The sequence below is a fragment of the Festucalex cinctus genome, chromosome 4, assembly GCF_051991245.1.
Source record: "Festucalex cinctus isolate MCC-2025b chromosome 4, RoL_Fcin_1.0, whole genome shotgun sequence".
Lineage (NCBI taxonomy): Eukaryota > Metazoa > Chordata > Actinopteri > Syngnathiformes > Syngnathidae > Festucalex > Festucalex cinctus.
The window spans coordinates 12,514,916-12,540,076 of NC_135414.1; the positions used below are offsets into that span (position 1 = coordinate 12,514,916).

Consider the following 25,161-nt stretch of genomic DNA (forward strand, 5'->3'; position numbering starts at 1 on the left):
GAGAATCCAGCTTGCTGGCAAGGTTATCTTTCTACATGACTGTACATTTTTGTGCAGATATAAAAGCGTGGAGATGACATTCACTGGAAATAAGAGACAGTTTAGCCTCCAGATCTGATTGTAAAGTGGGTCAACTATGCTCCTGGATAACTTAAGAAGCTGCTGGAGGAATAGAGCAGCCCGATTGTTAATTAGCATGAAAAGGAAGACATGCCTGAGAGTGGGGGACATCACATTAAATAGTGGCTTCAAGATGAGACAATGTTTGGCTATGAAGATGGATATGACTAATTCTAGAAAACGTTTGAGTAATTTCACTATAGAGTTTTGTAGCTACACCATTGGGATGTAGTTTTGTTTTATATTGCTTTTGCCCTTTCGAGGCAGCAATGCTGTTTGATGTGAGTGCCGCCGAAAATGATTAGAGAAGCAATCTTTTTTTTTATGTCCCATTATAAAAGACTCCTATTATTCTCAGTGTAGCTCCACTCATTGCTGGCTCATCGACAAAGAATACCACAAGTTGTGGGCATAGGTTCATGAATGGCATCTAAGATATTTATTATGCTGAAAGACAAGACAGTTAAAGATAACAAACCCCATTGGTTATGTTGTGACATTCATACCAGCTGGCATCATGGGATTAAGCACCACTAAAATAACCAATTGCACCGTGGCGACTAGTCCAGGGTGTGGTCTGACTTCTGACTCAAATCTGGTGGGATAAACTCCAGCACTCTAAGCAGTGTTTTTGTCATGGTTGACGTTAATGAAATGATTTTATTTGTGCCCTTTTGCCGTAACTACAACAAAAACGGACCTAATATGGCTCTTTGATAATGAAATGACGAGACCGTGTGAGTTTTCACTGACGAGATGAGACTGAACAAAATATTATTCAATTCTATTTTGTCAATTATTAAATATGCATTACTATTAACCATAACAAAAGTGACTACATCTAGACTAAAACCTTTATTTTTGTTGAAAGTAGACAAAATCTTTTTGAGTTCTCGATGACTAAAACAACCACATACACAGACAACTCTTGCTTTCCCACCGATTGTTATTGACTGCTAAAAATGACAAGTGCCAAAAGTTATAGTTGTAAATGAAGCGCCAAAATGACAAACAGCTTAATCAACTATTGTAGTTTTATCTACCAGAGTTAGGCAATACAGTAACTGTTGCCCTACATGGAGCTATTTCTACTCCTCCTAATAGTAATACCACATTAAGTATGATAAGCTAAGCTGCATTCGGTGTGTGGGTCTTGCTTTTTTGGTTGCCCGTAGCACAGGTGTCAAACTCAAGGTCCCGGGGGCCAGACCAGGCCCGCCATGTAATTTTATGTTGGCCTTACAAAGCTAATCACGTGTGCACTTTGTTTCTTTCTAAAATGTGTACTAGGTATTGCAAACTGACTTTACTCTGAATAGCATCTTTTAAAAATCAATAAAACAACAGTTCAAAAAGCTAATATCCTTCACTTGTTTCAAAACTAGTTATCCATCAATTTGTTGCCTAGGTAATATGATGAGGCAACACATCACATTTATTCATATAGATCAGGGGTCTCCAAGTTTGGTTCTCAGGAGCCCCTATCCAGCCTGTTTTCTATGTCTCCGTCCTTCAGCACAGCTGAATCTACTGATCAGCTAATCAGCAAACTTTGCAGAAGCCTGATAACGATCCCGATCATGAATCAGGTGTGTTAGTGGAGAGAAACATGGAAAACATGCTGAATAGGGGCTCTCGAGGACCGAACTTGGAGACCCCTGGTATATATATATGTACTGTGTATGGCTTCACAAGTCATAGCAGCCTTCTGAGGGAAATCATAACAAAAATAAGTGACAAAAATGAGCTTGACGCCCCAGGTCTACAGAGTGGATGTATGTGCAGAAAGCTCAAGTGCTCTCAGTGGTAAGCAAATTATCGGCGGCAGCGGAAGAACGATAAAGACCTAAGAATTAAGAGAATAGCTACAAACAGAGCAAAAAAAGGAAGCCCCTTAGCCAAATCATGAGATGTCACATTAAGGGACTGTTTTAAAACGGCAATTATCAACGCAAAATAGTTGTTTCAGCCCTCTGTTCACAGGGCAACCATCATTTACAGGCTTAAAAGGTCAACAGGTCTGAAAAAAAGTTTTTGAAGTCTTTATTGCCATTAAAACAAAAAATATGGTTGATAAAGGACTTGTGTATACTTCATGTGATTAGTACAGACAGAATGGTATTGTAAATATGGTGGTATCTCCATTTCAAAACTCTCACATAATGGCATGGGGAGTCACGGTATCAGACGCCACACCAGTGTAGCATAGTGCAATGAGAGTCCAGCTGTCAGGAAAGTGAAACACTATTCTCTACTGTCAACTTGAAAACCACAGTGCAACACAATCTGCAGGAGGCTACTGAGGCTTTAGGGCTCATCTCATTTCTTTTTTGCCAGCATGCTGTCATTGTATATAGAAGAGGAAGAAGCTGGAACTTGACTGACTGTATACTGTACATATGTATATTAATGTGTTCAGTCATTTTGAGGACTGTTTTCATGACGTGGCTGCCTGCACACAAAACCATTTCAAAGGTATCGGTCTTAGTTGCATTACAAGTTACATTCTTCATCCATGTGTATAGCTTTCATCTTTAAGTGATGTTTAGTCAATGAATTAGCTAGTGACATCACTCTGCACATTCAAGACAGAAACAAAAGTAATTGTCAAATAATATGTCACGTTGAAAACCTAACCTACTTTGTTATTAATTCAGTCTTGGAATAATGCCATTTTGGTGCATGTTTACATTTCCACACACTCAAATTGCCTGACTAAACATAAGCATTGATCCTATTCCTATCGTTTCATTTTCCTCGTCTCAGTCTGCTTGCAGAGGCTCAGGAACAATCCCCACAGGGAGCTGGCAATCTCGCATGAAAAGGCTTTTCAAGTGGCATGCTGCTCAAACACATGCGCATACAAATTTGAGCTAAAAAAAAAAAAAAAAAAAAAAGATTAATTTGTATGTACTGTGGCAAGTAAAGCAAGAGAGGCAAGAATGGAGTAAATATAGAGAACTCTTAATTTGGCTCATTTTCCCCTATTGCGAAGGAATTCATAATCGAGCAGATGGCTAACTAGCCATTCTTTATGAGCCTGGCCTGAGGGTCAAACAGATTTTCTGATCTGTCTTTCAATCCGATAGCACTGTTTGGCTTGTTTTGGTATGGAAGTCAAACTACTGAAATTAGATTCAGCGTCTTTTTCTCTCTTTCTTATTTTAGTTTTGTTTTGTTTTTTAACAGAAAAATATTTATTACTCTAACTTTTGACCTGTGACTGAAAGGTGAAAGTGGCCAGTAATCAAATTAATGTCATCTTTTAGAACACATCTAAAAAATTGCTGAACTATCCCAACAATTAATACTGTGTATATAAAAAAATATTCAAAAGCAGTCGCTAAAGGAACAATCTAATACGGCAACATATCATAATCTGTAAGAGCAAATGTAAAATTAAATATTTGATAATGAATGTTAAAAAGCTGCTTGTACTGCATGCTTTCTTCTGGGAAAGAGAAGCCAAGTACACTACAGTGTTTCCAGTACACACTGGAGTAAAATGGTTCAAGATCAAACAAAAGGAACCCTCCAGAGAGTACTGGAGGGTTCCATCAACAGCAATTACAACCATATGCCAATGAACCTTCATGTTTTTTTTCCCTGTTATTTGCATAAAAGGGCAAACAAAATCCTTTTTCAAAACACTTGTTAACTTAATAAATTTAATTTAAAAAAAAAAATAGATGCACTGTACAGTACACTAGTTATGTTGCCTTTTAGGCTTTATCTATATGAATAAGTTTAAAATATCTTTGTGTCAATAAATAAGGCTTTAGTAATTGTTAGGAAGAATATTTACTCATTTTATTTATGTTTAAAGGAAAATTATTATAGTTAAACGTACTTCCGGTTGCTGATAATGTATTTCTGGTTTCCACCGAAGCACTTCCGGTTTGTGAGTGTTTGTGACGAAAGACCATGTCCGTCTTCACCGAGCAGTGACATCCGTGTTGAATTATCTGGCAGGAATGCCACAGGTTATGTTCCATTATACTTTATGCATATGAATGGGAATATTAATGCTTATTTTCATAAAAAATGATTTATAAATAATTTGATGCACTTTTGCTTGCAATGGTGCTCTAGTGTATGTAGTAGGGGTGTGAATTGCCTAGTACCTGACGATTCGATTCGTATCACGATTCACAGGTCACGATTCGATTCGATACCGATTAATCCCGATACGAATTTATAAGTCGATTGTTGCGATTTTTTTTCATTCAAATTTAGAAAATACTAATCAGTAAGCTTGTAGAGTGTAAGATTTATATGAAAATGTATTATTTATTTATCTGAAATTTCAGTCTTATAGAGGTTGTAATCTGTTTCATGTTTGAACAGCATTAAAATAAAATATTAAGGCTTAATGTTCCGTTCATATAACATTCTTCCATGCTCAAGGTGTGAATCCTAACCCGAAGTCAGACGTTTTGTTGAATATTTTTCCATTAAAAATGGAAGTTTAAAAATCGATTCACACACACACACACACACACCCACCCCCACACACACACCCCCCCACACACACACACACACACAAAAGGCAATGATGATAAGACGTTGAATCGGTAAGACTACCGAATGAACAATTCTGAGCTCTTTAAAAAATAAAAAAAAAAATCGATTTTTTTTATTGAATCGATTCGAGAATCGCACTATGTAGTATCGCGATATATCGCCGAATCGATTTTTTTTTTTTTAACACCCCTAGTATGTAGGTATTGACTTTTGTATTTACAATTTGCACCACATGCTCATCAAGACAAAAACGCTCAACTGAACTCTAGGGTCTTCAGGGGGGAATAATCTCTGAAAACCCCCACAAAATATTGAGGTACAACCTGAGGTAAACCCCGCAATGTATGAGTTATGGACCCAAATAAAAATCTGTGATAGAGTTGATCTGCAAGAAGTGAACCGCAAAGTAGCAAGGGACCACTGCACACCTTAAGTATAGTTTAGCTTAACAATGTTTGTTTTTACTGAATTTTTCAGAGTTGGATGAACTGAATTTTATTGTGCAATAATGTACAAATACAGAGAATTAAAATATAGCATAATTACTTTTCTGAAGAAGCAATTATTTTTATTCGGCAGTAGCTGAATGAATTATTTTTTGGAAGAAGTAATTTGTAATTAATTCTAAGTAATTCTTTTCTTTTCTTTTTTTCCTTTTTTTAAAGTAACATGCCCAACACTGGTGTTGAGTAGGGATGCCCTGATTCAATCACGTTATCAGAAATTGAGGCTGATCACATGATTTTCAGATGATCAGGGATGGGGCAAAAAGATAATTTTTCTTCATTTTCTGATATTTTTAAGGGCACAAAGAGAACAAATAATCCAATGCTATAAAGATCTTGTCAAATGAAATGGAATGGTAATAGCTTAATTTTATATTACACAATGTTGTGTTTTATTTCTTAAGTTTTTTTTTAGGGGGCTAGTGGTCAGAGTGACAGTAAAAGAGCCACATGCACGCACAAACACACACTAAAACAAACACGCAAGCATGCAGCGCCAGTACACAGTGTTCTCCTTGTACCCTGCAGCAGATCGTAAATGTGTTTGGAGGAAGAAAAATGCTTTTACGCTAGTTTAGAAGGAGACACAAATGATGTGAAAACACTCAGAGTAAGCCAAAAGAGACTTGAAAAATAAGTTTCCCTTGCCTGATATAAAGCCGCCTCACTGAACAGCATAGTTGAGAGAGAGGCAGACAGGTTAGAAATTGTGACACGTCTGAACGACTTAGCTTCAAACAGAAATTTAACGAGTGTCAATTATTTGTTGACAAGCAAACCTGTTCTCCATTGGTTGCATTTAACCAGGAAATAAATCAAAGAAAGGCTGTCATTAAAATATTGGCTAAACTGGTTGTCATTTTTATGCAACTTGTAATTTAAATGTGTTACTTTTTATATCAAGTAATCAGTAAAGTAAGAAATGACTTTTTCAAGCTAATTCTGGCAACACTGGCCCTTGGCTAACCATACTAGGGGCCAAGCCCATGAAAATGTATCTCATAGGAACATGAGGATGCACAAATACCTCCACTACGATAAGGTGATGGCTCAGGAAGAAGCCCAGCATGCATAATAGAAATAAATAGAAAGACTGCAAAGAATCCAGTCAAAAATAAAAAGCCCATGACACACTTAGCCACACAACGGCACATGCGCGATGTACTGTCATGCAATTTATTAATAATCGATTATTCCTCCATCATCTTATAACAATGAATGAAATTCTCTTCCTTGCACAATAGAAATAAATAAAATTCAAAGTTGAATAATGAAGTGGTAGCACAACTAAATGAGCTAAAGCCTGAACAATTAATAAAAGAGGTTGGCATAAAGAACACAATCACATGCATGCCTATTATAAGATGCATAGAAAGTCTACACCCTCAATATTGAGTGGGTCTTGAAAAAGCAAACTAAATACTCAAAAACGGCTGGCCCTGAATGAGTTGAATGTGGAAACCGTTTGAAAAGATTGATCTTGCTTTCATTTCTTTTTACTAAATAATCACCTTGCTATTTGAATAGGGGTTTACTGACTGTTGTATCTACTGCATATAGCCGATTAAAAACATAAATAAATAAATCACTCCCAGTAGTACACATACTAGATGTTAAAAAACAAAAAATCCTCCAATAAGTTGGTGGAGAAAGCACGGCGAAGCAGCATCAAACTTTAAAAAGAGCTGCTGCCACAATTTGCCAGAGTGATACTTTTCCATTAGTAGTTGGTTTAAAGTGGGACAATTACCGTTGGCAGGGGGCCTGGTAAAATAAAACTAACATTGTTGTCCAATGTCAGAACTTGATGATGGCATGTTTTAATATTTTTTTTCCAAACACACACATGCATTCAGTTGTTTTCCCCTGAATAAGAATTCTGACTACTAAAGGGGACAGAGTAGCTACAATTACATGATGGGCTCGTGAATCATTTTGTTGGTCAGCAAACACTAATATGTTGAACGTTTCCAGATCTGTATTGATAAAAACTCTGAAATCCAAACAATGATGATATAATGACACCACAAGTAAAATAATGAAGTGCCACTGCAAGCCATTTCACCATATCACCATCTTTCCAGGCAGCTTATTTTCCCGACCACCCATTACTTGCTGCCTTGCCTCATTAGCATTACAAATAGCACCTCGAGCAAAAACAGTGAAGGCAGCAGAAGAAATAGGGCAGAATTAACAGTGTATGTAAGAAGCGTGGATAAATGGAATGAACAGTGTGTAGCAAAACGGAGGTGGTTAAAAGCATATTGAAAAGCAGATAATACCTTACACTTGATATTATTAGATTACATGCTTAGCTATAGGCAAACCTCATTGTATGCTTGCTATAGCAAATAATGTTATGTGCATTGCTGTTGTGTTATGTTGTACACAATGTCTATATTATTTTTTTCTACATTATGTATACTGTATGTTGTTTAAATAAAGTTCATTGTAAAAACAACAAAACAATAAAATCCTCCTTCCTTAATTATAGCCGACAATAAATCTCAGCAAAGATCCTTTATTGAACACTGGAGTAGTCACACATATATTCAATGCAGTCGACATAAGAAATACACAGAAACACACCGCAGACACGCAGCACATGCATCCTTCAGTCATCAGCAAAACAGGTGTCAGTCTGTGAGTAGTACGTCGGAACTTGACCCTAGAGGTGTGCAAAATTTCCGATTCTTAGATTATTCACGATTCGGCCGTGGAACAATCGAGAACGATTCACAAACGTCCAAATTCCGATTATATAAATATGCCAAGGGAAGCGAAACTAAAGTGACCCGAGCGAAAAGTACGCGGAACTGAAACGCAGTAGCGCGCGCGGTCTTCGGGACGGACCGAGATTACACATCCACAACTCACGCCTCGAGATTCAAAACAACAACAAGCATGGCTGAGCTGACCAACCCACCTCTTCGTGGGATCAGACCTGCTCCGAAAGGCAAACAACTTGAGGCGGAAGTATCAGCTAGCTGGCTGCAGTGCGTCGGTTAGCGTTCTACAGGGCGCCGCGCAGTGATACGAACGAACGAACAGAAAAGTAGTGGCTGGCGGTAATGGCGTCTGACTTTATTCAGAAAAGAGTATTGTGGTGGAAATGTATCACGCTTTTGAAAACAAAAAGTTTTTAGAAGAAAAACGCTTTATTTCCGAGACCCCAGCCAGCTTGGTGGACTATTTTCCTCTCGTCCAACGCCGAAGTCAGCGCTGATCGCACACACGGGAGGTGAGGATCAAATTGAGATTCATGTTAAAAAAGCCGAACGATCCCATTAATGTTTACACGTTCATGTTTACACAAGTTAAAAAGCAGAAAAGCACTTGAGTTTTTTTTTTTTTTTTGTACCTCTGAGAAACTTTAATGTTTACATGTTCATCTTTACACAACTTAAAAAGCAGGAAAGCACTTTTTTTTTTTTAGGCATTTGTATTGAAGTAGTAGTTCACATTGTCTTTCATTTATACCTCAGTGCACTTTTGAGTGGATAAAAATAATATATTTTTGCTCAATGCTATGTTTTATTCTGTTGAAGACTGAATATACTTAAAAGCTGTTGTTACAGAATGAGGACTTGAGTATTTTATTTACTGTTTTGAACTGTTAACTTGATACTGAAATAGTAGTTTATTTAGGCCTGAGAGGACTTTTGTACTATTTTTGTAACTAATTTTTTTCTGCTGCCTGGGGGGGAAATCAATAATCGTTTTATAATCGAATCGTAGCCTCTGAATCGTAATCGCAATCGAATCGTGAGGTGCCCCAAGATTCCCACCTCTACTTGACCCGGTGAGTGACGATTACACTGACAGGCGAAAACGCATGTCCATTACTAATTAGTCTGCCTTTTTTGTTTACCCCCCCCCCCCCGCATCCTTTGTCAGAAATATAGGGATCCAACTGCAATTTTTGGAACATAACCAAATTACTTTGTAGCATTTTGCAAATTTATTTTCATATTACATTTTCTTTGACAGGAATCTTTGATCATGGAAATGTGCCATTATATGGAGTGGAGCTTTATCGAGCTGAGTAGGTACTATGCTGAGGTAAAAGGGCTATTAGCCATTTGTCACATAAATCAATATTGTATCAAATGGAACAGTAAAGAAGTACTTTTGTTTTTTAATGAGTGTACATTTATGGTATTTATGGGCAGATTTGCCATAATTCCACTGCAGTAAAGGTGATTAGGGTTATCTCGTACTATTATAAATAAACCAATACTTTAAAAAAAATAACTGCTTCTTGTGAGAAGCAGCTGTTTGAAGTTGTCAGGATGGCATCAATCAATCTGTTTTTGGGACAGGAGTACTGAAATATTCACTCTAATTGGTTGTCTTCAGATTGCGGCCAGATTTTCCCTCTTTTATGTAGTTTTCATGTTTTTGGATCTAATTGAGTTTTTGAAAATTCTTGTCTCTGACTTTTCCATCCACTTCTTAATGATGATGATATCAAGATTCCTTTTAATTAAACAGAGGAGGAAAAAGATACAAACGCTGAGGTAGACTAATTTGTGACAGATAAGTGAATAATGAAGTGTAAATACCATGTGAATGGAAGAAAAAAAAAACAAGAAAAAAGGAATTAAATAGACATATTTAATAATATTTTGGATAATTCACTTACTGAAGTACCATTATCATCAAAAATATTGCTATTATAAAAGGATTATATTGTGGCTGACCAGTACAATTGTTGTTAATTCGTTGTTTTGAACCACACTGCCACTCATGGAAGGGACAATATAATCCTTTCTTTTTCATACACAACACTGTGGAATATGAACTGAACACATTAAAAATTTGGTTTGACAGAAACAAATCATTAAATTTAAACAAAACCAAGTTCATAGTTTTTGGCACTAGACAAATCACTCATCCAGTCAAAATTATGGTGAACTCAATTGAAATAGAAAGAGTGAAAATAAATTTATTGGAGTAGTTATTGATGATAAATTATGTTGGAAGTCACACATAGAAAATGTCAAAACATAAATGTCAAATATTATAGGGATACTCTCTAAAACTAAGGATGTCCTGAATAAGAAATCATTATACAGTACATGTAATACTGTTCATTATTATTACCATATCTGACCAATTGTTTGGAAATATGGGGAAGCCTGTTTTCAAAACTGCAAAAAAGAGCCATAAGAATTATTCATCGATCAAAATATACAGAACCAACACATTCACTATTTGTTAAATTGAATACAATAAAATGTTATTGAGTTTAAAATATCACAAATAAGGTACAAAGCATACAACAATCTACTCTGCCACAGTACTCAGAAGCTATTTGAAATTAGAGAGAGTCCTTGAGAGAAGAAAATCAAAAGAGGAACAAATATTAAGAAAAGGTGTGTTTCTGTAAGAGGTGTTAATTTGTGGAAAAAAAAGTCACACAGTTATTAAGCATTTGCTCTTTCTGGACAAATGAAATTTTAAAGGCAATATTTGATGCCCCGCCCTCGTCATATAGTATTTCAAAAAGGCAAGATGTTTTGCCCAGTTGTTCTCTCAGGTCTTGAGATGATAAATGCCAAGTTTGAAGTCAATTGGATGAAAAATGTTTGCAAAGGGGGAAAAAGCATGACCTCAGTGAATGTGCCAAAATAGGCCAAAATTGGACATTAAAAAATTCATAGCTCACTTCCTGTACATTTTAGCTACATGGTCCCAATAGACTTTTTTGTGCGTCTCGGGGTGCTACACGTGCCTGCCAATTTTTGTTGCTCTAGCTCAAACGTGCCGGGCTTGGTTTTTATTTTTCTACGCTAGGGGGCGCTATCGAGTCGCATTGTTATGACGACTTAATAATATCAAATTTTTCGCCGGGCCTGAGGAGTGTGCAAAGTTCGGTGAGTTTTCGTGAATGTTTAGGTACCCAAAATCGCGATCGTTTGCGGAGAATAAAGAAGAAGAAGAAGAAGAAGAAGAAGAATTTTTACAAAAACAATAGGGACCTCGCAGCGGTCGCTGCTCGGGCCCTAATAAGGGGAGGACTGGATAAGTTTCCTACTTCTTGCTACTCCCTTTGAACATGTAATCTATGACTAATGATTGTACAAGTTTTTTTTCTTTCTTTTAAATTTAATTTATTTTCTGCTACTTGTTAATATGTCCATATGTTCAATAAACAAACAAACAAGCAAATATCATGAGCAAGAAAAACCGTTATGATGCCTGTGAATATTTTGTGACTATGCACCCGTTTGTTGGTGGTGCAAGAAAATACATCCCAATGAGCCTGATGATTATTTGAGGACACAGCAGGACGAGTTTGTATGGTACGCCAATGAGGTCGGATGCTTGAGTTTTGTGGCTACAGCCCTCCTCAACCCTCAGTAGGAGGTCACACAAAGAGCCCTATAGTGCCATAATGCAATATTCATGGTGGGGTGTGAGCAGAGCAGTTAAAACACAGCAGTATTGTGGAGAGACTTTCCAATCTACTATCAGGGAAGGAGCAGCTGCTGCTTGGGCTTGCTTCCCTCCTGCTCAAGCTTCGCCTGTTCCTCGCCTTGCCCTCTCTTGTTCTCTCGCTGCTGCCTCTCACTCAACCATTAATTTTTTATCACAACTTAAATGGCTGCCTTAGCTGAGGCTGTCGGGGGCAGTAAGTCAAGGGTTCTTGCCTTTGGTTATGGAGTAGGAAATAAACGTGAAAAGATCAAGATAAACATACTGTAGAAGAGACAGAGGGCTGACAAGGGAAAGTCTACACTGAGAAATCCCAAATACATTTGCTACTTTTATTATAACTTGATTAGCATTTCAACATGCTCTCTTTTCATTACGACTGGTTGAAGAATTGAATTTTCTTCATTCGATTTAGGGAGTCATAAGGTGGTAAAGACAGAAGAAATGGTTTCAGTAATGACCTGCACAATCCAATGGGAGTGTGCTTGAAATAAACAACTAAATGAAAAACTCATAAGCCATACAACTTTATAATGAATGTGACTAAATTGAATAGGCCTGATTCTTTTCCTCAAATGAGTAATACTATTTGGTTGTTAAACTATGTTAAGGTTTTACGATTTTCACAGCACAAAAGAAGCATAATGAAGTCTCTATGGGGGTTTTGTTAAAACAGATTTGTTTGTGTTATTGATCAGGTACAGGGAAAATAATTAATTTGATTGTGCTTCAAAATATATTTATTCTTTAACAGGATGGGAAAATCTCTTTTCAAACTTTTTGTACAGTATTTGCGTTTTTTGACAGTATTGCACTGAGCAGAATGGAAGGAGTTTGCAACAATGGAGGTCATCCCATAGGAGTCATGTTATTTAGTCAGCAAATCAGCTGCGAGTCAATCAACAGTGTTTCTATTGGCTGCAGCAGTCATGCACACAATTTTGACGAAATTGTGTGATTAAACAGTACCGCAAATCGATAGAATTTTTAATGGCTAATAAATCAATTCCATGTTCAAGACTGAAATTCATCTCGTGGTAGGAGTACATAAAGGGCCGACCACTTATATGTGACGGTTAAGGTTGGGTAGCTGTTGTCAGTAAGGTGGCAGCACTCAGGTTTTCCCTTGCATTATTTATTTTCCATATTGGGGTGGTCTGACCCACTCACGTAATGAGAAATAGAATCACGGTCTGTTTGGAGTCCCGGGGCAACCTCATGCGACCATATCCCTGGATCACTGCTCAACCACACAGCGATCTTTACAGCTACTGTTTGCTCAGGATTCACTTGGACTGTAAAAGTCAAGCCTTGTTGACACATCTGTGCTGCTGCTCCCTGAGGCTAATGGCTATTACATCTGTCTGCTTCTTTTCAGTTGAAAAGAGAAAAACTACAACAGCCAAATTCTCTTCTTTCAATTGGGAAGAGGAAAAACACTGACAGCTGATGGAAGACTGACAACATGTGAGGGATAATTACCACATATTATCTTCCTCACAAGTTCATTTGACCTACATTGCAATTAAGAAATGGCAAAGGCCTCAAGGTAGTAGTGTCAATATGTTCACATTCTAACTGTGACTGGACCATTGTGTTGTCATTGTTACATGTCAAATATTCTTGGCTCTGTCTGATGACATTATGATATATACGAAAAATGTTTCACAGTTAAGTGTCTTATAGAATACACCGACAGCAAACAATGTTAACATGTAAACATGCATGATTTCAAATTCAATAATGGTTCCCTATAAACAAAGAACATTTCAAGGAAAACTAAACCTCCAAAATTTTAAGAGGCGATAATATTGTATGTGCCAGCACTTGTCAAAACAGGGTACTTTGATTAATATTGCGTTTGTGGAATTGGTGGTATGCTGTGCAAAATTATTATCAACTGCAGACTGAAAATGACATTTACCGATGTGCTCAGTTGAACTCTCAAATATTTTTGTTACCATATTGAACTGGTTATCTGGACCAGTCTATATAGCATTTGAACTTTCAAGATGAAGGCTCAAAGCTACAGTATGAGTGCAAAGGTTTTAACTGATACTATCTTGTGGTGAAGGAAGGTCTTTCCTCTGTGTTTTAGATGTGCAACATGTCATACGGTCAGCAATATTATTCCAGACATATAGTATGTGTTTGCGCAATTAGACAATGATAAAGCCTTCATCACTTAAATACTAAACGGTGTTGCTCTGTGAGTTAAATTGTATGTAACAATTTTCTTTTTTCTTTTTTGTTTAATCTGAGATATTGTGTGGGTAAGAATCATTCCAAATTTCATAAAAACAACCAGGGCGTAGCGTAGCATAGGATAGCATAGGATAGCATAGCATAGCATAGCATAGCATAGCATAACATATAGCATAGCATAGCATAGCATAACATAACATAACATAACATATAACATAGCATAGCGGACCAAGGATGTGATTAAGATGAGATAAATATTGCATTAACATACATTTATATCGAACTGCATTGCATATTCTTTATTTTTATTTATTTAAACAGTTTGATCCCGTTGAGATTAAAAAACTTTTTCAAGAGAGACCTGGCCAACACAGGCAGCAACAAAAGAAGAAATAGTACAGCGCGAGACAAATTAAAAATTTACCAAGTACATTATGGATTAAATAATCAATAAAATTGTTCAAACAGCCAAGCTAAAAGCATCAACATTGTATGGAAGCTGTTTCCATGTCTTTCAATTTAGATTTACAAACAATAAGGACACCAGTTCCTTGAGCTTTAAGTCATTCAACAGAAGATTGCAGGCTGAAGGTGCTGACTAGCCAAAAACCTTTTTATCAATTTCTATCTGGGCATTTGGGATAGAGAGCAAAAAGAGGTCCAGCGAACGCAATGAATACGGTCCGGTGCTTCTCTGCCTGATAAAAACTTAAAGATAGAGGGAAGCAGCCCAAGAATTGCCTTAAAAATAAAGGTGTGCCAGTGATTGAGTCTTCGGGTCGACAATGCAGGCCATCCGACCAGAGAGGATAACTCACAGCGGTGAGTCATTGCTTTACAATTTGTGATAAAGCTCTGAGATGCATGATAAAGAGTATACATTTGATGGAGACACTGTGCAGAGGCATGCATCTATAAAAGATCACCATAGTCTAAAACAGGAAAAAAAGTTGCAACGACGACACTTTTTTTTTTTTTTTTACATTAAAAGAAAAACACTCCTTATATCTAAGTAAAAAAACAGTATTAGCTTTAGATTTCTTACAAGGCACAGTTCATGTGATTTAAAATTAAGAGATCCATCAATTAATATGCCCTGGTACTTGTAACAATGTACGACCCTCAATCTTCTTTCCATCAAGAGTTGGAAAAAATGGAACATATTGTCGATCTAGTAAAAAGCACAAGTTTGGTCTTATCTTAAAACAAGTTAACTTTCAACTCATGCAGTGTGTTTTGAACGACCACAAAGTTGTTGTTTTTCAAATCTTTAACCGCTTGTGCAAGAGAAGCAGCGCAGCAGTACACATTGGTGTCATCCACATAAAGGCGAAGTTCTGCATTAGCTACATTTTGACCAAGATTGTTAACATAAACGGTAAAAAAAAGCGGACCCAGCACGGAACCCTGTTGTACACCTTTATGAACAGATGTATATTGTCAGACCATACACCACATTTAATGCACTGCGTCCGACTGCTAACATAATTTGAAAACCAAGAAACAGCTTCTTTTCAGAGCCCAGAGCTCAAAGGTCTGTGTTTTAAAACAGCATGATTGATGGTATCAAAGGCTTGGACAAATAAATGTTTCTTGTCAAATGCAACAGAAAGATTATTAATTAAAACCACTTTTAACGCAGCTGTGTCAGTGCTGTGCCCTTTTCTAAAACCTGATTGACAAGATGATAAAATATCATTTGTGTATTAAATAAATAAATAAATCCAACTCAAAGAGTTTCCAGAATTTTAGCCAGTGCTGATAAATTTGATATAGTCTGATAGTTTTTTAAAAAAAATACAAGGATCACCCCCCTTTCAGTAATGGAAGGAAAAAGAGCAGACTTCCAAATTTGGGGAATTATTATTGGGAATATTCATTGCAATCTGGAAAATTCCAATTGTTGGTATAAGTTAATAGGTAAAAATGGTCAACATTAGATCATGAAGAAGAATTCATTTTAGATCCGAAGGACCAAAATATCAGTACCACAATCAGAGAGTTGTTCACTCAATAAGCCTGAAGCAGAGGTCTGTGCTCTGTGCCTTATCTAAGTGGTTCGAGTTTAGGATGATGAGGCAAGTGGTTACATTCAATAAAGGATTTGCAAGAAGCCAGAAAAAAAATGCCATACACAATCTTACTCAATTCATGTGCGAATCCGCTCATAATATGTAACTAAATCTAAAATTATGCGTATAAAGCCCATGTATATTTTGAGATGATGATGTTTGATTAAAAAATATTGAGAGGGAGAAAGGAAAATAATCTTTTACACAGTTATCAGTGAAAAGGTATTCAGTGGAACAGGAGTGTTATCAATCTAAGAGAGCAGGCTGATCTACTGGAGGAAAATTTATTGCTCAGGGCTCCCAAGCCTGTGTGCTTGGCTTTCAGCTCAACAGCTCAGCTCTCTCCTTTCCTCTCCTCTTCTCCCCATTAACCGGCTGACAGAACCATAATAAACACAGCCTGTCACCTTCAAGGCCTGCCTCTCATTTACTAGAGAACACATGAAACCCTGCCCTCACATTCCCTCTCTCTCCCTCCCACTTCCCTTCATTTGCTGGGCTCATTGGAGCTGAAACATGAGTTTTGGCCCCTGCTGCCTCAGAACCTACAGATTTTCCTCAATATTGAGACTGACCTGAAAATGCATGAATATTAAATGGGAATATGAATGAATACCAAAGGAGCTCTTTAGCTCTCAAAACCTTTTTCTATCTACCAGCAGTGGACAGCATGAAAAAATGCACAAGGAAGACTAATAACCACCTTGAGAGAGAAGGCAGACATTTGTTGGGTAATTGGCTTCCTTTTTATTTGCAACGCCATAGTGACTTCGCATATAAAACAGAGGGAATCACAAATTGATGGCTGTAGAACAAAAATCAAAGGTGATATTTTCATCAGGAACACATGATGTTATTTTCCTGTGATGCACACAGCAGGCATTTGTCAGAACACAAGCTGAGCTTGCAGCAGTACAAAAAAGCAGGGGCACTGAAATTAGGGATGCACGACATTTATCGAACCGATAAAATACCTGCCGATTTGGGAAAAGATGACGCCATTTTCAAACGGCGCGAATCGCCGATAGGTACATTTTAGCCGATAAAAAGGTTAGATAGATTTATTAAAGTCTTTATACTGTTTGCAAGGCGAGCAGCCCACAATAGACCAAGTTGCGCTGCTTACGTCATCTATAGACCACGTCACGCTGATTACGTCATCTATCGTGCCTCTCGCTCTTGTAGACCGGCCAGCCTCGCTTGGCATCACGGAAGCTTGGTCCACACTACTGTAGTAGCAAACTGGCATGTAACAAACAACATGTCCTCCTCACCAGTGTGGTCGTTTTTCTTCATGGCAGAAGATCAAAACATTTTCAGCGAGGATTCAGAGGGGGAAAGAAGGCTTCTGCTCACCTGAAAATACGTCAGCGCGGCAAAGCCGTTTTGAACGAACGTGAAGCAGCAGCTGCAGCAGCTAATGGCGCTAAGCTAACGGCACTAAGCTAACAACTCAGCAAGGCAGTCAAGGCAGCAACAACAAGGCTGAAGCCATAATAAAGTTATGGCATTCATAGCACTAGATACCCAGGCTTTTTCTGTAGCTGACCCGGATTTTTGCAAGTTAATAGCACATTTGGAGCCACGTTACATCCTCCCAAGTCATCGCTTCTTGTCCGATATGTCCCTTCCCGCCCTGTATGATGCTGCCACTCATATCAAGCCACAGCTTCACCGCAGTTGGAGGGTGGGGGTTTTCGAGGATGCATATCATAAGTTATTTTATTTTTAGCTTTTAAGTTTTCAGAAAAATCTATACTATGCGCAGTGCAGTCAAATCATTAATACTGTAGCGTTTGTGAAATGATCAAGCAAGCAGTGAACGAACTCTTCTCATGCACTGCAGTTACTGCCGGCCATAACCAAGCCACAACACATCACCTAAATGTTCGTAGTTTATTTATTTATGTATGTATGTATATATATTTTTTAACATCTGTGTTGCTTTCATGGCCCGTCCAGACCATGGGAAACTACATAACCTGCCACGCACCCACAAGGGCGGTATTGCTCCAATACCAGTAATTCTGTAAACCTGTCTGCACTTTTGTCTACTTACTTGATTTCGATTTTTTTAGTTAAGGTTGACAAATGTCAATGCATATAATTTTACCTACCGTTCACCAACCTCATCCACTATTGTACTTCGTGTTGAATAAATGAATAAATACATGAATGTTTTTTTTCTCCTAGATAAACCAGTTGTAGTTCTGTATTAATTTTCAAATTCACTTTTTATTTTGTGTCATTATTTGTTAGCCATTTCACATGGCAAATATTTGTGAGTGTTTTTGCGAACATTTTTTTTAACAGCAAATAACCACAAATATTTGTATGATATGGAATGAAAATAAATACACATTTGAAAGAGATAATTTTTTTGCTGTTTTAATCAGAGCTACTAAAACATCAGTTTTTCCTTTCCTGGATGCACAAATTGCAGATTATATGAATACTATAGTAAATATAAAAGCAAATTTATCGGTTATCAGTATCAACCATACAAAGCAGGAAACGGTTAACATTATCGGTTGAAATTTTTCATATTGTGCATCACTAACTGGAATACATATGTAAGCGCAATGACACAATGTAAATCCCATAAGACAGTCTAGTTGCTACAGAATGAATTCCTCCTTGGTCTCATCGGCAAACTTAAACAATATCACTCGTAATAATGTAAAAGGTCTTCTCCGGGTACTCCGGTCTCCTCCCACTTTCCAAAGACATGCATGGCAGGTTAATTGGGCGCTCCGAATTGTCCCTAGGTGTGCGTGTGAGAGTGGATGGTTGTTCGTCTCTGTGTGCCCTGCGATTGGTTGGCAACCAGTCCAGGGTGTCCCCCGCCTACTGCCCAGAGCCAGCTGAGATAGGTGCCAGCAGCCCCCGCGACCCTTGTGAGGAATAAGCGGTCAAGAAAATGGATGGATGGATAATGTAAAAGGAGTGCTGATAGATTTTAGACTAGATTTTTAGTAGGGATCTTTCAGCTGATATTTGGAAATGATATTTGATATTTCTTGTACAGTATGTCAACCTTTATAGATTGTATAGATATTTGTAGTTATTAACGTTTAATGCATTTGATGAAGCTTTTTTCTGTTTAGGTTTGAAATGTCCTACTGTCTTTGCACCTTGTGTTTCGTGCCGAAAGCGAGTCACATTAGTATTTACTCCTGTTATGATCCTCTCTGTTTTATTGATGAATCACCAAGGTTGAGTATTATTACAAACGATAAGACAAATATTCCCGAACAAGCATCTACCTGTTACATGTCCCAAGTCTTCCACTCTGTTTAAAAGGCACAGTAAATATGTTTCTGTGTTTTAAACTAGCGATAGCTTGATAGTTGGAGACCCAACCGACTGACTGTGTTTTACAGTCCTTATAAATCCATATGCACTTGTGGATGGAATGGGTAAGCATCCACTCCATTGCCGAACAGCACCACGTGGGTAAGTATAGCACGCATGCATCTGTGAATGGGGGTGATTGAAGAAGCGGGCTCAAATCTGCACACACCATCCTTTTTAAACAACAAATAGTGCCAGTTAAGTTAGATGGCAGTGGACGTGGCAAATCACATGTAGTCATTTTTGTGGGTTAAAATTCATGGTATGGTACAGTACTGGTACTTTGTGATCATGGTTTTAAGTGTTGTTGTTGACCAAAAATCCAGTATTTCAGCTCATTTCATACACCGATACGGTCTAAAACTGATCTTTAAACTCAAACACGCTCTGAAAAATAATTGCTGTCCTTCCACAAATTATATATCTTTGTTGGCTTAAAACCACAAGGGCAGGTGTAAGACAGCATGATAGGTTCCAAAAAAGGAACACGAAATCCAAGACAACAAATCAAAAAAAAGATTGTAGGCATGAATTTTAATGTAGCGATGGATGACTCTTTGAGGTCAGTAACAAACAGTATTGTCAATATAAAGGCCATCGCCGAATGGCCAAACATAACGAGTAAAGCATAATAGGATTAAAGAACACAATTAATGGAGACAAAACAAGCATCACTGCATTTATTACAACAGTTCAGTGGTCAGGTACTGCTGCTAATGACGCAAGGTCATTTAAATGTTAAATTGCTTTAAAACCATCCAGTGGGTCAAAAGCTCTAAGATCAGCTTGTGTCATGACACAAAGCTCAAGTGACTCACTCAAATCAAACTTGAGTTCAAGGGAAGGTCGCATCACTTTGTACTAGAGCTTAAAATGAAAAATTAAGGGAAGGCTTACACAAAAAACAAACAAAAAAAAAACACTGAATGTTTTTTGTCACTGAGTGCGAGTCATGGACCTGCAAAATGACTGAAAACCCTGTCAGCATTGTGACTTTGTAAACTATTATTATTATTATTATTATTATTATTATTATTATTATTATTATTATTGTTATTATTATTTAGGGGCAGACAAAACAAGTTTTACTTCTTTCTGTCCCCTTTCATTTCTTTTATTTTAAAGAGTGAAATAATTTGATTGATTGGATTGATTCTACTTATTATTATTATTATTATGGCCCGAACAGCGGTGGTGCGGCTGCGAGGCTCTATTGCAGCATACCTATTGCAACAGGCTTCGTCTCCTGCTCGTTCCCGAACGCATGGATGTACTTGGTTGTGGCGTATCCTGGACCCGGTCAACTCCTGTCTGCTACCGATCGTCGGCTCGCCTGAAAAGCTTCGGCCGTGCTGCCCTCCGCGTTTTGGACGCAGTGCCGACCTTCAGCTTCTGAAGGAGCTTCCTTGAGATGGCCAGACGTAAGAGCCATGCACCCCTGCTGCTCCCACAAGCACCACACTATTAAATGCGCAGTCATTGACAAACAAAATGCTTATTTTGAGGGAGTTTTTCTTTTCCAACAACTTGGATTTCCTATGCCTGACGGAGACCTGGAAGGTTGCCGGTGAGTCCACCGCTATGATTGAATTACTACCGCCTGGCTGTGCTTACTTGGACGCTCCAAGGACATCGGGCCGAAGTGGAGGAACGGCGACTATTTTTAAAAACAAATTTAAATGTAAACGATGCCTATTTAACATGAAGACGGCCTATCTGTCACTGTTCTGTGCCGTCATTTACCGACCTCCAAAACACAATAAGGACTTTTTAAATGACTTTGCAAATCTTCTTACAAAAATCATGCTGAAATTTAATCATATACTCTTTATGGGGGACTTCAATATTCATGTATGCTGTCCTGAAAAACCATAAAGTTGAGTTAAGTACTGTTTATCTGCGTTCGTCACTTCCACTTCTTGCCCCGTGTGCTGATTCGCTAGCTAACAGCCAATCACAGTGATCAAATGCCCCGACACCCGACGGTGATTTAAGATGTCGAATTTGAAACTCTTTCCCCCCCCCGGACGTATTCCAACTTGATCTAACTTCACGACAGTAATTTATACACTGATCAGACGGTGCATGCTGTCGGACCAACGCTGTCCTACTCCTGACATCGGATTGGTGTATCTAGGCCTTAAAGGAAATCAGGGCTCATGACAGACAGCCAAATAGCTTTCAACACCCACAGTGACCTTCAGGTTAAAAACAAGTGTGCACACAGATACAAATGTTCAGAGAATGTGAACATAAACCATTATGCACTTCCCTTATTACAGGGAGTCAGTCTTGGCATTTTGCCATTTTAAATGTCACAGACTCCTCCACAGGGTAATGACTGATCAACCTCAGCTGGCAACCAGCATAACCTTGCATAATTTCTCAATAGGCACATTTTAAATGCAGATGGAGAGAGAGGAAACAAACATTTCATGATTCTGAAATACAGGCTACATTTCTTTTCTATCTCAAAAAAGAAGGTTGACATTTTCTAATGACAAGGCTTGTTGAAAATGACAGTCCTCCAAAGGAGGAAAAAACATCATGATTGATCTCTTGTATAACAAGACAGAGAACAAGGTTAACAAAAGAATATAGCAAGAGACTGCTGACAATGGCAGAGACCAGCTGCAGGGGAGCAAAAAATAAATAAATACTTGCTCAGCTTCTATGTGTAAGATGAGTAGTGATGCCTTGACCTGTGTGAGGCATCAGCAGTGGGAATTGAGAGAGAAGAGGGAGGCCAGCTGGTGACACATGAATATGACAATATGCTCTCCATCTTGTTAAGTCTGACCAATTTCAACACGAGGTAATGGTATCATCATTGCGACCAGTGCATACTCAATGTCAACATAGGGCATATATAATAAAAAACCAAGAATGATTCAAAATTGTGAATCAGATTACACACGGAGAGTCATAATGATTTATAAGTGTCTGTAGTTCTAGAAAGATCCTATTTCATAAAGTAAAAGAAAAAGATAAATAATGAACAGTAATTTTGATGCTAATGATTTTTCCTTTAGTGACACCTCAACACCTGAGCAGTCCTTTTCTTCTCTAATTTTTTATAAAGTCACTTTATAAAGTCATTTGACAAACACTACAAACTATTGGCACACTATATACACAGTAGTACTGTGTGGGTGTGCGCGGTTGCGTGTGTGTCGGTCTGTGTTGTCAATCGTCATCGCTTCTACTCCTAACTCATCATTATATTTGTACAAACAAATGTACCTTTAGCAGTACCAGGCATTTAAAAGGACCAAGAAACAAGCAACAAGGTTAGTCTAGTCTTTCTGTCCATGACTGCATACGCCGACTTCACTTCTGATGGTGGAAATCAAAAGCAGTCCAAGTATTCACTAATGCTTTGCTTACAACTCACTGTCTCACCTGCTGTGGTAAATAGCAACTCAGTCAGCACTTGGCAATTTGATCCTGTTTGAAGACTACCAGGGAATCATAATTGATTACTTACAATTGTAGGAGCATTCAGACAGAGTACATAACGACGGAAACTGAGTTACTGGATGCATGGGCAACCATTCGCAAATTAGCCTATACACAGCTTTTTTACTTAACTTATCCTGTATTATTTGCTGAAAATTTCACTTATGTTTTTGTGCTCAGCCTAAAGCAATGAAAATATTACTTGGGGTTTTGTTGATACTAGGTTCAATTAACCTCACAAGCCAGATTGATAATTGCGACTCGCTCAAGGGAGTTCTTCACATTATCAATCTGGAACTACACTCGGCAGATCCGTTTGGGAAATGAGTGACCTGCTGTACAATATTTTGAGCTGATTGGATGATGCGGCATATTTGCACGTTTGTTTTGACCAATCAAAGCAACGGATGATAATGTCGTCTTTGGTCTCGTCTTGGGGGAAAACAAAAAGCACAAACATCTTTATCAGATAATTTATCAGAGTAATTCTGCGATAACATATTTCATTGCAGTGTCCATTCATCTGTAAGGTTTGTTTGTTTCCCTCCCGCAATCGGCGCTTCTTGTTTCATCGCGCCCTAAACAACGCCTGTTTGGTCTGACCTAAAAAAGGTCTGTTGCAAACGTAGCGGGACAAGATGTATTCTCCGTAGTTTGAGAACTCACAAATACTGTGAGAGTTTAGCTTGCTGGCAAGACTAAAGTTCAATCAACTGCTAATACTTTTTTTCTGGATTGAAATGTCCTGTTTTTTGTTTTTTGTTTGTTTTGTTTTGGCCTTGAATGCCTCTCGTACACAGTAGTCAAGAGAGAATATCATAGCTTAGCCGTTTAATGCAGAGTGCGGTTTCGTAAACGTGCCAAGTACGGTCTTCCATCCGCTCTGTGCCACCGTCTTCCAAAGACCGTACTTCCTAAGAATGTCAGTCTCTTTGTAATTGGAATGGCTGTGGACTTACAAATGTGAGTCTTCTCAGCTATTTTGATAGGAGCACTAAATGCCCTCTCAGCCAAGTCTTCACAAGTAATCAACCAATTTACCCTTAGTTTAAGCAAGCAGACAAGCACGATACCCGGGTATTCCGTGTGTTGTTACTTTATACATACTTTCCGTTTCAAATGTTTTACAGCCATTTTCTGTCTATACTCAATTATAAACCCTATTTTGGGCTCATTTTTTTTGCTATTCGTGTCAGACCTCAGTCCCTATCCCTTGTGAATATCCGGGATTCACTGCACAATATAAATCCAATTCTGTTACTGTAGTCTACTAATAATATATCATACCATATTGGTGGAAATTATTGGACTCTCAGGTGACTATTTGTGCCTTTTCCAGTCCAACAACATACAGTACACAGCTACATTCCCAAACTCCAAGCCACGTGTCAAGACTACAAAAGCAGTGCCATTGAGGATGCAACCCTAGTGATAAGGTATTGTACCTCAGAAAATTCAGTGATGCACTTCTTTGACAGCATCCATCGGCTCTGTCCCACCGTTTCCAGACATACTCGTAGGCAGACGATTGAATGCTTTGTAAAACTTTCAAAAATCCATCTTGGAAAAAAAGCTAACCAAGGCTTTTTTACAAAAGGAGGTGGAAAAACACGTAAATTATTGGACACGAGACAACCAAGAAAAGTCAAAAGTCCTGTTTGATCTTTTAAATAAGCAATGTTGTCTGGTTCTAATAAAACTGCGGCTATAGGCATGCTATTCTCCGCCATTGTTTATGTTTGCAACACATAAACCACACTACTTCCTTATAACGGCCACAAATAATGCTTCTGAAGTTTGGTGAGATGGATTTGTCAGATTACAAAACTCGTATTTACTCAAGTCAAGAGCAGTTGCAGCAAAGTGATAGAATCTGAACAGTACTGTTCAAGAAATAGAGCTGTGCAAGAAGGGACTGCCTCACTCAAAAGTGAATTATTTGCTTGCAGCATAACTACTCATGTTTATGTTTTGACAAAGACAACTTCTGGGAAAAGATGATATAATATCCTTGCATCTTTTTCATAAAATGGTGAAGGGAGCTCTCATGTTGTGCATCTTTATTACCACGAATTTCATCTATACTTTATGAAAATAGTCCAATGTTGAACTGTAACAAGGAAGTTGCAGAATTGTACCACGTTTTGAGGACCTCTGAATGAAACCAAACAAACAACTAATGTAATGCATCTGGTAAGATCTGAAAGAAGCACAGCAGCATAAATAATAACGCTCAAGGATTTTGAAATATGAACAAGAGAGATTACACGTACATCATTTTGAAGCATAAGCAGCAATAGCAGATGATGTGTGTAGTGCCTATTATAAATCACGCAACACAGCAACATTTTACATACAGGATTGCCTTGTCCCCCAGGCAACCTGAAACAAAAATCCCATATTTACAGATGTCCCTTGGAGAGAATGTGTAAGTTAATGATTTGTGTGTGTGCATTCACTTCACTTGTAGTATACGTACC

The 25,161-nt window shown here is 38.0% G+C and overlaps 1 protein-coding gene across 3 annotated transcripts in view; it reads right to left on the reverse strand.

The window, feature by feature from the left end:
* trip4 (thyroid hormone receptor interactor 4) overlaps nucleotides 1–25,161 on the reverse strand; it is an 83,446-nt gene that overhangs the window by 30,003 nt on the left and 28,282 nt on the right. The window contains exons 13-14 of one of the 3 annotated variants that reach the window (XR_013283186.1): nucleotides 24,955–25,063; nucleotides 24,865–24,881 (exon numbers count right to left, since the gene is read on the reverse strand). The exons of 1 other annotated variant lie outside the window; for it this stretch is intronic. Coding sequence is in view for 1 of the 2 variants with exons in the window: in XM_077518972.1 (XP_077375098.1) it covers nucleotides 25,011–25,063 (53 nt within the window). In the remaining variant the exon portion in view is untranslated. Of the gene's footprint in view, nucleotides 1–24,787; nucleotides 25,064–25,161 lie in introns of those variants that run through there. One more of the 3 variants, XM_077518972.1, reaches the window with a different exon arrangement.